Source organism: Melospiza georgiana, chromosome 6 (assembly GCF_028018845.1).
Source record: "Melospiza georgiana isolate bMelGeo1 chromosome 6, bMelGeo1.pri, whole genome shotgun sequence".
Taxonomy (NCBI): domain Eukaryota; kingdom Metazoa; phylum Chordata; class Aves; order Passeriformes; family Passerellidae; genus Melospiza; species Melospiza georgiana.
In genome coordinates, this window is record NC_080435.1 from 34974330 (window position 1) to 34990278 (window position 15949).

Sequence of the window (15949 nt, forward strand, 5' to 3'; positions counted from 1 at the left end):
TACTGTGGGGTAATTTTTTTGTAGTTTAAAAAAGAATTGAATCTATTATCAACTAATGACTACCAAAATTTTGGTGTTTATTTCTTAGGTTATCAGAATATGGAGGTGTGGTCTTTGGTGGATGGGCTAGGATGGCACAGCCCATTGTCTCTTTCACAGTGGTGGAGGTGGCCAAGCCCAACATTGGTGAAAACTGGCCCATGCGAGTGCGAGCAGATGTTACAATCAATTTGAATGTGCGAGATAACATCAAAGATGAATGGGAAGGTACTTAACGCGCTTTGAAATAAAGCGCTCAGAATAGGTGCTCATCAAAATACACTTTGATGTAGTCTGTTTTGTTGGAAAAGGAGGTTTTAATCCATGGTACAGATTTGTCAATCCTGATACACTGTTTAGAGGACAGTTACTCAAATTCCAAGTTTAAGGGGTTTATATTTTCATAAAGTGAAGTTTGAAATAATTACTTAGATGTTTCATTGGGATCTGAGTGTTTATTACTTCAGACTAATGTCAGTCAGTGACCAACTGTAAAATGATGTCCTTTACAGGACTGTGGAAAGTTAACTTAGCATTTTAAGCTAAAAATGTCATATTGGAAAGTATGGGGAAGGTGATATCTATCTCATACACAAGTGGAGAGGACAGATTTTTATTTACTTCAAATCAGTGCATTTCAGCAGTTTACAGTGTGTTTGAATATTATGAAGTGCTGACTGTACCAAATACTGTTCCTTGTAAGTATCCGCAGGCGACGCTTCTTTTGCTTGGGGATTTGAACTTTAGTTGACTGTGTTGGCAAGTGGCATAGAAGCATGCAGTTGTACTTGTGTTATCAGTAAATGTCACTCCTTTCTCTTTTGTTAGAGAAACCTGATAAACGTGCTGGAGCTGCGTAGTGTGATTGCAGGTCACATAGCACAAATGCTAAAGCTGGACTGTGTGATAAATGAGCAGATGCCGCTTTGGGGCTGTAGATTTCTCTTAAAGTAAAAAATCTAGGAAGATGGCAGAGAATTCACTATAATGAAGGTATCTGTATAGTGATGCACTTAGCTTTTTAAGTACTAAAACAGCCTTTATGATTTGTAAAAAATAATATTTTAATTAAATCAAAACTGAGAGGAAGAATTTATAAATCACTGCCTGACTTAACAGAATCTTGATGAAACTGCCTTCTGTTGAACAGTATCTGGTGCTTAATGAGGAATTATTTGTCTCATGAAAAATACAGCATACTTTCTGAGCTTTGAAGGTGTCTTAGATATCTGAGATTCTGAAGGTGTGCTGGAGAGAAAATTTAGTGTTCAGAATTATGTTAGTGAATTGGAGAAGCAGCATTTTACGAGTAGGATATAGTTCAACAGGGATGATTATTAAGCAAGAACAAGTCACTGTACAAATACATGTTGGGGGAATAACTTAACAGGCAGTACTTCTGCAGAACAGAAGGATCAGTGGTCATCTTTGCTCACAAGTGAATGTGGTTCCCACCATTGTGTTAGTACGGAGGGAAAAAGACAAAATCTCAAGTTGTATTGGAATTTATAAACTGGAATGTAACAGTAAGCAAGTAACTTGGTTAAGCGACCTTTTACTTTATTAAATAGATAACTAAAGTAACTTGGTTTAGGGTTTTGTGCCCAGTTCTAGGCACTGCACTTAACTTGTTGTAAAAAACAGAAAAAAAAGGAATTGGAGGTTTGTCCAGAGAGAAGCAATGAGAATAAGAGATTAATGCCACACTTCTTAGAGATAATTGAAAATAATTAGGTAAAAATAACTAGAGTAAGATTATTGGGAGAAGAATAATCTTGAAATAATGTTTGTTCTTAGGAAAAAAGCATTCAACTTCTACTTTTCATATCTATTATATCACAGTGTCCTGTGGTTTTGTATTCTCTAAGTTCAAGTCATACTTTGAAGCAAAACAAAATATATACAGGTGGGATTTTATAAAAGAAATATGAGTGCATTCTTTTATATACATATGCTGAGGAGCTGATGAGGACAGTGCCGTTCAATCAAATCTCTGCCTGCTCCTTTTGGGGCCCAGGTCTGCGCAAGCACGACGTCTGCTTCCTGATCACGGTGCGTCCCATGCAGCCCTACGGCACCAAGTTTGACAGGAGACAGCCTTTCGTGGAGCAGACTGGCCTGGTCTATGTCAGAGGCTGTGAAATTCAGGGCATGCTGGACGAGAAGGGGCGTGTCATTGAAGAAGGTATGATAGCCCAAAACTTCTTCAAGAGATTTATCTTTCTGTCTCTGTGGTTTTTTTTATATTTAACAGGCTAATTGATAATTTTTCTCTCTTTTAAAGAATGCTCATTGAATTAGTTACATACATGGAAAAAAACAAACCAATTCCATGAGCAGCCTGAGAAAGGTCAGCTAGTTTCCTCTGGTAAAATCTGATGTAGCTACATTAATTAAATAAATCCAGTATTGAGTTAAAGAGTAAAAGAGATTCTGTTCAAAAACTATTAGAATAATGCAGTGAAAATGTATCCATTGCTATGCAAAGATTAGTTTCATCATATGAATTTGTCTGAATTTCATTTGAGGAACAATTATGGATCACTTATTTGAATGATAATTTGCTTTTAGCACTGAATCAAATTCTAATCTTGTTGTTTCATTTTGGGCAGGACCTGAACCAAAACCAAGACTTAAAGGTGATTGCAGAACATACAGAGTATTTCTGGACCCAAACCAGTATCAGCAGGACATGACCAACACAATCCAAAATGGAGCAGAAGATGTCTATGAGACATTTAATATAATAATGAGAAGAAAACCAAAAGAAAACAATTTCAAGGTAAGATACTTGCCCCTTAGCTCTTAGGTCAGAAGGATGGAGCACCTCTCCTGCAGGGGAAGCCTGAGAGAGTTGGAGTTGTTTAGTCTGGAGAAGAGAAGGTTTCAGGGAGATCTGACTGCACCCTTTCAGTAAGGGGGCTTATAAAAAAGATGAGCACTAACTTTCTAATTATGGTAGTACAAGGGGTAATGTTTATTAACTAAAAGATGGTAGATGCAGCCCAGATAAAAGAAAACTATTTCATGATGAGGGTGATGAAATACTGGAACAGGTTGCCCAGAGGTGGTAGATGCCCCATCCCTGGAAATTTTCAAGGTCAAGTTGAACAGGGCTCTGAGAAACTTGGTCTGCTTGAAGATGGCCCTGCTCATTGCAGCAGGGGTGGACTAGATTAAGATTTAAGATTCCTTTCAGCCAAAACTATTCTATGATTCAGCCTCAACAGTGCTGAGCAGAAAGGAAGGAGCCACTTCCCTTCACCTGCTGGGCAAATTCATACTGTAGCACAAGGTGCTGTAGGCCAGCCTTCACTGTGAGGGTGCATAATTTTATACACCTAAAAATATTTCTTACTCAGTTTCTTTGCTTTTTAGACCTCTAAATCATTAATGTTCCTTGAATTTTCCATTTTGAAAATGCAGCATGAATGAAAAGCTACATTTCTTTTGGTGCCTTAAAATCATGCACTGCATAATTGAAGTGATTTTCATTTTGAGGGATTCTGTAGCAGGTTCTCTGTAAATGGATTAACAAGTAGGCAGGAAGACTTTTTTTCTTTCTGTATCTAGAAAGATAGCTCTGGTGTGAAGCAGCAGCTTGCAGCCTGCATGGACCATTGTGGTGCCATCATTTGTGCTGTGTACTTGCAGCTAATTTACAGGCAATTCCCAATGCAAGCCATTTTATGCTGGCATTTATGAAAGACTCATACCTTCATTTTTCAAGACAATCCAAGGTATTTCCCCATTTATCACATTGCTGCCAGTTTAGGTGCATGCATTCCATGCCATTTGCAAACCTTTCTAACTTCAGCTGGAGGAAAGAAAACAAGATGATGCTCTGATTAGTGTAGACAGTGTATGCAGCAGATGGAAGGCAGCTTGAAGTTTAAAGCTGAGCTTGTAGGAGAGAAGACAAGAAAACTCTTGTGCAGTCCTTGTAAATTAAACAGATGAGACAGCAGAGAAAGTGCAAATACAGTGTGTTTGCTGGAGGTGACACCACTGTGTCACTACAATTGGTCAGCAGTGTTAGTTTTTACAAGTATGAATGTTACTATTTTTACATGCATATAAATTACTTTTTGAAAAGCTGAAGCAAAGTTTTTGTGATGTAGAAGCACCACATTTGCAGTTAGGAACATATTTCTTGCTTCCTCTTAGAAACTGATCACTGGGTTTAGAAATACTACCTGAAAAAAATGTGACATTTTCTGATTTCTTTGTGCTTTTCTGAGCACAAACATATTATGCTGTGCTCAATATATGTTTTAGCCAGAAGTACTTGTTCTATATTTGCAACAAAAATATAAAAATTCTTACTTAATATGGGACTTGTCCATCCATATATCTTTGAAGTAATTCAGGCTTCAGAAGTTCTAAGATGCCTTCAACTTCATAGCTTTGCAGGTCTGTCACAGAATCCACAGCATAATTGTGACTGGAAGAAACATATTCAGAGAATGGTTAAGGTTGGAGGGACCTTAGGAGTTGATTTAGTCCAAGACCTGTTTAAAGCAGAGTCAGCTAGAGCGATTTGCTCAAGATCTTGTCACTATATAGTTGGAATTGGATATGTCCAGTGATAGAAACTCCCTAGCCAGTCTAGACAGCCTGTTCCAGTGTTGCATTACCTCTACAGTAAAAATATTTTAGCGTATTTAGGTGGAATTTCCCATATCTCAATTCATGTCCATTGCCCCTTGTCCCTTCACAAGGCACTACTGAGTGGACTCTCATTCCATTGACCTAACTTCCTCCCAGTGAATTTTATTTATACAAATCACTCAAATTCTCCAATGCTCCTTGAGTTTTGTGTTCTTGAGGCTGATCAATCCCAGCTCTCTCAGCTTGTCATACAACAGATTCTCCAATCCTTTCATCATCTCAGTGGCTCTTTGCTAGAGCCATTCCAGTATGTCTGTGTCTCCTGTCCTGAGGAGCCAGCACTGGACACAGCCCTCCAGATGTGGTCTCACCCACGCTGAGTAGTGGGGAAGAACCAGGACCCTAATAGAGGTTGGCTGAGCAGGGATGGTGATCACATTACTTGACTCTTTCAATGATACAGCACAAGCAGGAAAAGAAAAACCTACCCTTTGGAGATGGGTATATAAATGTAGACTATCTGAATAAAATTCTGTACTTTGATTTGACTGACTGTTCTTTTACAAGTTTGGCATTTAGAGGTTCTGTATTTTATTCTGGCATGGACGGCTGATGCACCGTGTTTGCCATTCATTTATGTCCATGTTTGGTGGCAAAGGAAGTCAGAGGATCTGGAAATCAGTGCAAATACATGGTGACCAAATGCTAAGTTTCAAGTGAGGTAGTTCTTCAAGCCTTGCCACTAAAGTAGCCCTTTAAAAGGAAGGCTAAAATTCAGTTACCTCTTAGTTAAAAAGCACACCTTCTGTGCAAGTCTAGGGTCTGGAGCTTTGGTATTTTCACAAGAGGGGAAAGGAGAGAAAACTTGTATAACCACAGATGATTAGATAAATTAATTTGTGGGTGAAGAGCAAATGCTTGAAGGAAGGCTTAAGCTGACTGCAAGGGTGAAGTTTATAGGCCTATAAGAGGAAACCTTAAACTGCATGAGGATCTTCTATGCGTTTTTCCCTTGCTGTGAATGTTCTGGGATGAAAACGTTACTGATGATTACAGTCATCTTTACTAGCTCTTATTTTATTCTTAGTTTAAGAATCCTGTGCTTTGATACTGGTGTTTTGTTGCATATATACACTGTCCATATATTGACTCAATCTAACCAAACACTGTCAATTAAAGTGTTCTGTTCTATAGTCTTAAAACAGATTTGATTGTTCTTCAGTATGATTTTTACCTGATAATAAGTCAGTCTCTTCAATCCTATTTTTTCTGGCTTTTCTTATCTACAGGCACTTCTGGAGACTATCAGGAACCTGATGAACACAGATTGTGTGGTTCCTGACTGGCTGCATGACATCATACTTGGATATGGAGACCCAAGTAGTGCACACTATTCAAAAATGCCCAATCAGATTGCAACTCTGGATTTTAATGACACTTTCCTGTCCATTGATCATTTAAAAGCTAGCTTTCCGGGGTACAATGTTAAAGTCACAGTTGACAATCCAGATCTGCATGTACCCCCCTTCAGGTGATCTTAATATTTCAAGTACTTCTTGATATTCTTGCTGAAACATGTTTTCAGGTGGAGTTATGTTCAGAGGTTGAAAGGAGATGCTCTTTATTAAAAAAAAAGATGGAGATATGTTTAGATTATGTTTAGATATGTAAGATTTAGATAGTTACATGATAGAGTTAACTGTATGACAGCAAGACCCAGGACCAGCTTCTGTTCGCTTCTATATAAAAATGCATCAGAGCTTTGCTTGTAGATCAGCCTACAGAATATATGCTAAAAGTCTCCTCAAGAATATATGCATCTAGTCTCCTCAAGATCAGGCTAGAGAATTTTGATTACATCATTTCCTTACATGTCTCATTACAACAAGCTAAGAACAGCAATTTCAACACCAGTTAAGATTTGAGCTTTTGGAAACACTGTTCAATCAACATAAAGGATTAAGTCTGAAATCCCATAATGCTTATTTTTAGAAATGATTTCTGAAATAGGATGCCATTGGCAACTAAATGAGATTTACTTGTTTTGTTTTAGTGGTGCTGTTGTTCAGCAATTTTAGACCTGACAATTCTGTCCCTCCTGGTCTGGTTCCTTGAATTTTGACAACTGAGTTTCACAGTGCATAGTATTGGAGAACAGTTCCTTCAGCTGAAGAGACTACATCTTTTCCTTGTAAAGGAATAAATCTGTGGAGGGAAAAGATGCCTTTCCCCTGCATCAGTCAGCTTTTATCATGGCTAAACTGAATCTTGAAAAGCAGGGAGGTAATCTCCTGAGCTTTTTTTGGAAACACTACATGGAGAATTTGTGTGGAGAAGGCACTAACACTATATAATGATATAAAAATAGTCTGAAGGTATCAGGAAAAGATCTCACACAGTTTTCCTCAATGACCTGTTGTTCAGTTTCAGTTCAGAGATACTGCTCTTTATGAATAGCTGTTGCTCTTCCTACTGCTACATTTGTCCTGTAAGAGATTATTATTGTTATAGATATCTACATTTTGGATGGGCATTGGGATTTCTTCACCTGTGATTTGTTTCTGAATTAAAGAAGCTTGCTAATATGCATAGAAGGCTATAAAAAATTGAAATTGGAGGATAAAAACCTTCATCTGTTGGAATAGTTTGGAATACTGACACAGCTTATGTTCCATGATAACTTTTCTCCTGTCCCTTCCATTTTCACTTATGAACTCCTTGTCTTCAGTGTTCTTCCAGCTGGCTCTCAGCACTGCTCCTGGCTTTTCCAGTTATGAAAAGAGTGCTTTTGACACACTTTTTGTTTAATCAGCTTCATCATTTCATTTGGCATTTCTCTTCTTTATTCTCCTTAAAACTTTGTCATTTGCAGCACTTGTTTCCCTGTTGTATGAGAGTTTGTCTTAATGGGGAGAAAAAATCTTTATCACCTTCTGAGACAGTCCATGTCATAGTGAACATGTTGAACTTTAACCTTAAATTATGTGTTGCAGAATAACTTTCCCAATGAAGGAAGGTAAAGGAACGAAAAGAAAAGAGGATGGAAGTGAAGAAAACCCTGAAGAAGCTAAAACACTGATTGTAGAGCCTCATGTTATCCCAAACAGGGGACCATATCCATATAATCAACCAAAACGGTAAGAAATGGATGGGAACTTAGTTTCAAATGACAACACGTGCATAGCAGTTCATTTTCAGAAATGAGACTGGTTTGTTTTATATTTGAATCAAAATTGTCCCCCATCTGTGAAAAATTTATTCTGTTGTCCCCCATCTGTGAAAATAGTCCCTCGAAGAACAGTGAGAAATACTGTCTTCTTGTGATTTTTGTCTCAGGAATTTGAATGTTAGGAAAGTAATACCTAAATAATTTTACAACATTCTCTGCAAATAATGACTAAAGACAAACAGGCTTTTAGATGGAAAGAGTTGTCACATGGACAACATGATTTACTGTCTTGCTCAGAAATTTCAAGACTGTTGAATCTATAAAAACGTAGTTCTAATGCTGATTTAATTTGTGCAGAATTTTGCAAATGTGTTGTTCAGGAAAGATATAAACAATTAATTGAAATAAAACTTGTTAAAACAATTGCTTTTACAAAAATTGTTGGCAAAGTCTATCAATTTTCTGATGTCGTTCTGCTTTGTTACAGCAATACTATTCAATTTACCCATACTCAGATTGAAGCCATCCGTGCAGGAATGCAGCCTGGACTAACTATGGTGAGGATGTTTTCAAGGATTCTAAACTCTTATTTTATTAATTCTGGCCTTAGGTACATTCAGTGAAATCCTAGTAATGCCCCTTTCTGTAGCCTTGCTGAGGTAATTTCTATTAATAGTTTAAGGATATGAAGAACTAACTTTCAGAGGCTCAACATGCACCAATCCTCACAAAATCATAGAGCAACACATCTCTGTATCCTGTGTTTCCGTGGCTGAATGCTTTCCACAGCAACTGAATTTACTTTTGAAGTGGTTGGAGAGTCTTTAAATAAAGCAGGAATGCTTTCATAGCAATTTGTAATTTTATGTGTAGATGCTTATGAAAACTGCTATTCTGTGCTTCTTAATCATGCAAAAATTGTTTTGAGATGCTTTCTTTATAATATTTGGATACCTTTAAAATGTCTGAGCTGTCAGTTTTGGAGTGTTTGTAGAATTGAGCCTATGAAAACATTAATTGTTGTAATATGTCTATATCATCAGTTGTAGATTTCTGAGTAAATAGAAGGAATGAACTCTCTCTTTTTAAAAATTTTTCCTGTTCTTTATGTCTGTTTCTCCCTATTGTTTTTCAGTTGTGTGTCTTGATTCTCTTTTCACTGTTTCTCCCCTGTTAAGCCTGTTCTGAGGCTAAACTGCCTTTTTTCTCTGAGAACATCTGTTTTCTTATTAGTACTTCCTGTGCTGGATTACCACATTCCTTTTAGTCAGGAATCTGCCAAAATAGTCTAAAGGAATCTTTTATAATATGTTGTATTTGGTCTGAAAGTTCACCAGAGCCAGGAAGCAATGTGTAATGTCAGTGTCTTGTGAGATTGTTCTGGGTTTTTTCTTCCCCAGCCAACTCTTGTTTTTCTTTATTTTGTTGAAGTATTCTGATAAATTGTGATTAATTTTTGTTTGGTTTTACTTTTTGTGTGTGTGTGTGTTTGATTTTAGGTAGTGGGTCCACCTGGTACTGGAAAAACCGATGTAGCAGTCCAGATAATCTCCAATCTTTATCATAATTTCCCAGAACAACGAACTCTAATAGTTACCCACTCTAATCAGGTAAAGTGTCAATCATGTGTGGAATTTTCCTGTAATTGCGATGTAGAAGAGCAGTAGGTGTAGAGATCAGTAGTTTGGGAATTGCATTTGTCTCCTAACAATGGAAAATTGAGTCAACTTACGTGCAGTTTTGCCAGTTTGATAATGAGAAATTAAATTTTTGAATTTCAGGTGTGTAGTTCTAAACTATTTACCTGAAGTTTTCAATGTGTTTAATTGGTTGGAGGTCAAAAATAAGAAAGTATTTTTGAAAAAGTATCATTTGGTGAGGAGTTACAGCGTGGAATAATACAGGCCAGTCTGCAGTGGGTGGCAGGAGAGTGACAGTTGGGACAGAGGGTTGAGAACATTGAGAACAAGTCCATTGAGGAGAAAAAGAAGGAAATACTTCGAGGCAGATAGAAGACTTCTTACTAGACAAGACTTTAATGAGGACATTAACTTGAAATTGTGCCCTGGGAAATTAACTGTATCTCAGCAGGGTACATTACCCATGCTTTGATGCTGCACTTTAACATGTTTACATCAGTTGCAGCTGCAAGTGGAGCTTGTTTGTGTTTATTCTTATTTTCAAAACTAGATGATCCAGTGCTTACAAGCTTGCTCCTTTGAAATAAACGAGTTAGTTGATAGTAAGCCACTAGAGAACTGAAAAGCTTAAGGTAGAAGATGTAGCACACCTAGAAGTTTAGTTGAGCAAAATTCAGTTATCCAAAATGGGATAGAGTCCCAGTACCTGACAGCCAGTACCAGATCATACTTCTCTCATGTACAGTAAAAGTTAAATTGTTTAATATCATTGTACAAAAATTGATGTTTGTGGGACAGTTTTGTAAATTGATAGCTTTATCAACTGAGTTAACTGTATGATTACAATTTCAAAATTTAATTCTAAATCAAATGTGATAGTTGTATAAAGTATGCAAATAAAAGAGTGTTAGTAAGCTAATTTCCTTGTTGTCAAGATTAGGAGTTTCAGTATTAACTTTGTTTTGTTAAAACAAATTATTTTTGTTTGTTTCAGCTTCCATTTATACTAAATTAGGAAAAATCTCTTATTTTACTTACAAGTAATTCCTCCATTTTCCCCTGCAAGAGCCTCTGAACTTCTAAAAACTACCTTTTCTCCTGTTCTTGTCAATCTTTAGGCTTTGAACCAGCTGTTCGAAAAAATCATGGCTTTAGACATTGATGAGCGTCACCTTCTGCGTCTGGGTCACGGAGAGGAGGAATTAGAGACAGAGAAAGATTTCAGCAGGTGAGGAAGGAGATGCTAATGATAAACTCCCTTGTATAAACATGGCAGCAAGATGTCTCTGTCGAATCCCCTCTGCCTCCCAGGCGAAGGAGCGGTGGTGGACAAGTTTTACCCCTCTCATGTTATTCAATCCCAGTAACACAGATTGCACTATTTTTCAGTACCAGGTTTATTAATTTTGGTTCTTACTCTGTACAGAAGCTGTGCTTCCTTGAGCATCTAGAGACAGTCAGTTGCTTTTTCACAAAATCAACTGCTTGAATAATAGATATTTATATACTTTTTTGACCCTCATACCTTCATGCAATTAATCTGTGAGAGAAATTAGAATAATAAGGTGAATTCTTAGAGCTACAGTTTTTTTGTTCAAATATGGTATCACTTCTACTGTCATGGTGATTTTTGCATTAATGAACAGGAAATTAAACTTTCTGCTTTGAATTCTTCTTCAACTTTGCTTAACATCAAAGTTGCTTATTTCATTGATAACGCGTTTTGAAGTATACATATGTAAGGAAAGCTGTGAACTCTGTGTCAGTACAAAGACTTAAGAACCTGTTCTTCTAAATATTTGTGTGTTTGTCATGCGTTAGTCCAATTGACGTCAGTAGGATTACCCACATTCATGAATGTAAGCGGGGTATAATGGTCGTGCACTGGAAATATCTGAACTGTCCAGTACTGGATTATCATAGCAATACTTTGACTTCAAAAGCTGTAGTAAAAATTATATATAGTCACTAGAAGCTACCCACATATACATAGTTCAGTATTTAGCAAAATAAATGCCTTGTGATTTTTTTTTCTTTTGAATTGAATGCTTTGACATAGTCAAATTATTCCAGAAATTTGATAGCCAAAAACTTACTGAATGATGCCATAGCAGATATTTATTTAGTACTATCCATAGTTTAGTATATTCCTTGAACTGTAGCATTCATTGTTAAAAGGAATTTTCTTTCTGACGCTATGTTGTCTGTTTTCACACTTTCTCAAGGTAACTCCAGACCTGTGGGATATTTGTGCAAGCATTATGGGTTCTGGTAGTTCAAGAGGGAGGGGTAAAGGTTGAGGAACATATTTGAACATGGGCTGCACTACTCTGAGAACTTAATTTCTCATTAGCTTGGCTTTGTGAATTGTTAGGGTTCAACTGATAAAAATAGTCAGCATGTAACAAATTCTTAGGCTTTGTAACAGGGTTGTACTTGTGACAGTGTTTTGGCAGGGTGCTGGGGTTTTTTGTGATCTCTCATTGTGATATTGAGATACTATTTTGAGTTTAATAAAAATTATTATTATATATTACATATGTTATATATAATCTGTTTTGTAGGTATGGAAGAGTCAATTATGTGCTGGCTCGAAGACTTGAACTTCTGCGAGAAGTTGGGCGATTACAAGAGAGTCTTGGAGTCCCAGGAGATGTATCTTACACTTGTGAAACAGCTGGCCACTTTTTCTTATACCAAGTAAGGACTGAAATACTTTTGCAGAGACTGTATGACCTAAATATGTTACGAAACACTGTGTAAAACTTGCAATGAATTTTTCAGAGTTGAGAGTAAAAGCAAAAAGCATTTTCCTTGGTGATTCACAATACAGTAACAGCTAAAGTTAAAATTGCAGCATGACTTGCTTGTGTTGCTATTGTTTTAAATCCTGCCTGCTGACTCACCAAGTCATTGCTGCCCTTCATGAATGCTGGCAAAGATTCTAACCTGAAGCTTCTCCTTCAGATAGGAAAATCTGTGGGCTGCTTTATATTTTGGACAAGCATTAGAGCAGCTACTTGATGGTACTGATAGGAGGCTTTTATAGCATTAAATGCCAGTGTGAAATTAAACGTACATTGTACAAAATGGTGTGTTGCATGTCCCTCATTTCTCCTCCATGTATTTTTCAGTGATGTAGTCTACATTTGCAATTAGTGTTGCATAAGGAGGTTTACAGAGTGGAACTTAGGACTGAATGCACTTACTTGTGTATGTTTTTACAGCAGTTACTCTGGTCTAGCTTTAGTGTGGACCTTAACATTAAATGGACATTAGATGTTGAAGAGTGCAAGGAGCACTGCTAGAGGTCATCTTCTGCTTCAGTTTCCTCCTAAATGAATCCCACTTGGTATTTAAATCAAAGTAGTGTAAGTGGAGATAATAAAGAAGGTTACTTCTGTACTGGGTTTATGTGGCAAGGTTTTGGCTGTAGGAATGCCCTCTGAGAGGAGGCCAAGGGCTGCCCTGTGCAGGACCCAGGCAGCTCCAGCAGACCCACTGCTGAGCAAAGCTGAATCCATAGTGAAACTGGTGGTGTGTCTTTGAAAACCTCTTTGAGAAGAGGCCAAAAACCAGCAGCAGCTGAGGGCAGAGAGGGAAGTGTGAGAAACAACCCCATACACCCGGGACAGAAGAAAATGAGGGGGCAGGAAATGCTCCAGGCCTCAGAGCACAGATTCCCCATAGCTTGTGGAGACAGCCATGGTAAAGCAGGTTTTCCACCTGCAGCCAGTGGAGAGGCTGTGGCAGAGCAGATACTGCCAATGCAGCCCATGGAGTTCCCCATGCTGAGCAGGTGGGTATGTCCTGAAGGAAGAGGCAGCCTGTCAAAATCCCATGCTGGAGCAGAGAAGAAGTGTGAGTAGGAAGGGGTGGCAGAGATGTTGTGTTGTGAACTTGAATGATCTGTACTAGTCAGGGTAGGGAGGAGGTAAAAAAATTGACAATGAAATTAACCCTGGGAACAAAGAGGGAGTGGAGGAGAAAGATGGTTTTAGTTTTGTCTTTGTTGCTCACCATCTTACTCTGTTTTTAATTTTCAATAATAATTTTCCCTGTTTTGTCAGTGATGCTACTTGCTAAGCAATCTCCCTGTCTTTATCTCAACCTGTAAACTTTTCTGTCTTAATTTCCCCCACTGTCCTGTTGAAGAGGGGGAGTGGGAGAAACTGGGTTGGGAGTCTGGCAACCAACCAGGGTTGAGCCAAATGCAGCCCACCACAACTTCAAAAATGTCTTTCTGACACAAGGTCAAATTACGACATACCTTACTTCTGTGATAATTTTTTTAATGGTATGCTGCCAGCCTGTATATTGCCAAATACCTTATGATATAAACCCACCTTGCTTTGTCACAGGTAATGTCTCGCTGGGAGGAGTATATCAGTAAAGTGAAGGTTAAAGGTGGAAAATCGCCAGATGTTGCAGATGTCTCCAGTTTCTTTCCTTTTCACCAGTATTTTGCAAATGCTCCTCAACCAGTTTTCAAAGGCAAATCATATGAAGAAGATATGGAAATTGCTGAAGGGTGTTTTAGACATATTAAGAAAATATTCACTCAGCTTGAGGTAAGACATGTAACTGTTAATGGCAAGTGAATCTGGCTAATCTTGTAGAAAAATTACACGACTCCAAAATTCTCATTTTCTCTACTTCCTAGAAGAAATATACATGTCTAGGCAGCTTCATTACTTGGCAAGGTGGGAATTTCCACCTTAGAGTAATATAGGTATGTTACACAGTAGGAGCAAGGGTCTGGTCTCTTTTAGTTGGATCATGGGAAGCAGCCATTCTGCATCCATTTTCACTGATGAGGTTACAAGGATTGGTACACCTGTCACTACTCCTCTGATCCTCGCAGGGTCTTTGTATTTACAGTGAGATGCCTTTAATCAGATAACCTAAAAGTAACAGATTATCTTCTGGTTTTGCCAGAATTGCTTAAGAGGCTATTAAATATTAGGATAAAGGTGATTTGTGATCATTTGATTTTATTAACTGTAATGGTCTTTCTACTACTGAATTTGATGTCATGTTATGATGCAGTAAAGTAGGAAACAAGAAGATATAGTAAAAGAAAATTTTGGGGGATTCTGAGAGGGTTCCTCAGAATTATTTGAATATTTGTCTGTAAATTTATACGTACGTACAGGTTGGAATAATTCTTTCATAGGTTTTTACGAGATTGTTTTTCAAAATGCACTAAACCTGGAAACGACAACAAATTATTCAGATGGGATTGTTAACAGTACATAGCCTCAGAGTTTTCTTGTTTAATTATGTCAAGAAGGTAGCCACAGAGTTTGAGTGGATTTATTACTCTATAAGTGATATTTTTTTCATATTCTGACTTTCAAGACTTTTCTTTTGTCCTCCATAGGAATTCAGAGCATTTGAACTTCTCCGCAGTGGCCTGGATAGATCAAAATACCTGTTGGTGAAAGAAGCAAAAATCATTGCAATGACTTGTACTCATGCTGCTCTGAAACGACGGGACCTGGTTGAATTAGGTTTCAAAGTAATGATTTTACTAGTGTTACTGTACTGCTTGATTTTGGTGTTGGTTCTCCCCTATTCCCCACCCCATATGAATCTTTTTATCTGCCTCAAATCTAGGCCAGCTAGATTATTTAGAGTTGCATTTTTATACCTGTATGTTTCAATTTTTTAATTTTACTGAAGAAAAATATAACTTCTGTAAGTAAAAGATTAAATCACTTTTGACTTACTGTATATACTAAAATTGTAAATAGTGCTTTTTTAAAAAAGTCAGTTTTACCATATTACATGATAAACAGCAGTGATAGGATTAATAAAATAGAGGTAGAACTGGCCTCTATGGCCAGTAAACATGGCATTTACAGCTTTGTTTACCTAAAAACTTTAAAATTGGAGGAAAAATAACTATGATGCAATACTTTTTTTCATTCCAAAGTGGTAACTATAACTGTTAATTTAGTGCAGTCTTTGTTTCTGAGAAAAGCCAGCCACCAGTAATTCTTCAGTATTATTTTTCACTGATCATGTACTGTATTGGATCACAAAATGGCTTCTCTTCAGCTTCAGTGCAGAGATACCAAATTATTTTGCTCCACTGCAGAAAACTTTTCTCTTGTGGTTATGGCATATAGGAAGCATGTAATGTAATTCAGTCTTGGATCCCTTCTAGGTATAAGCCCTGACTGCTACAGAGAGTTCTGCCATTTGTGTAGTAGGACTTCACCTATTTGGTAATACTGATATTCTCCCTATAAGGTGAAATCCTGCTGTAACCATTCCACCTGGAAAAATCTGAAGGAGTAATAGATGCTTTCTTTTGGTAGGCTGAATAAATACCTTTATTTGTGTTACTGTGTTTATGGAAATCTCTTTACTTTTTTTTTTTTCTCAGTATGACAACATCTTAATGGAAGAGTCTGCTCAGATTCTGGAGATAGAAACCTTTATACCTCTCCTGTTGCAGGTTAGACTTGAAACATAAAAGATC

General features: G+C 37.4%; 1 protein-coding gene across 1 annotated transcript in view; it reads left to right on the plus strand.

The window, feature by feature from the left end:
* Positions 1 to 15949, plus strand: part of AQR (aquarius intron-binding spliceosomal factor) — a 46969-nt gene that overhangs the window by 18432 nt on the left and 12588 nt on the right. Inside the window, exons 17-28 of the mRNA XM_058025994.1 lie at positions 89 to 267; positions 2057 to 2224; positions 2652 to 2821; positions 5940 to 6181; positions 7644 to 7787; positions 8307 to 8376; positions 9319 to 9429; positions 10578 to 10687; positions 12024 to 12159; positions 13821 to 14030; positions 14843 to 14980; positions 15854 to 15925. Of these exons, the coding sequence (XP_057881977.1) occupies positions 89 to 267; positions 2057 to 2224; positions 2652 to 2821; positions 5940 to 6181; positions 7644 to 7787; positions 8307 to 8376; positions 9319 to 9429; positions 10578 to 10687; positions 12024 to 12159; positions 13821 to 14030; positions 14843 to 14980; positions 15854 to 15925 (1750 nt within the window). The remainder of the gene's footprint in view (positions 1 to 88; positions 268 to 2056; positions 2225 to 2651; positions 2822 to 5939; positions 6182 to 7643; positions 7788 to 8306; positions 8377 to 9318; positions 9430 to 10577; positions 10688 to 12023; positions 12160 to 13820; positions 14031 to 14842; positions 14981 to 15853; positions 15926 to 15949) is intronic.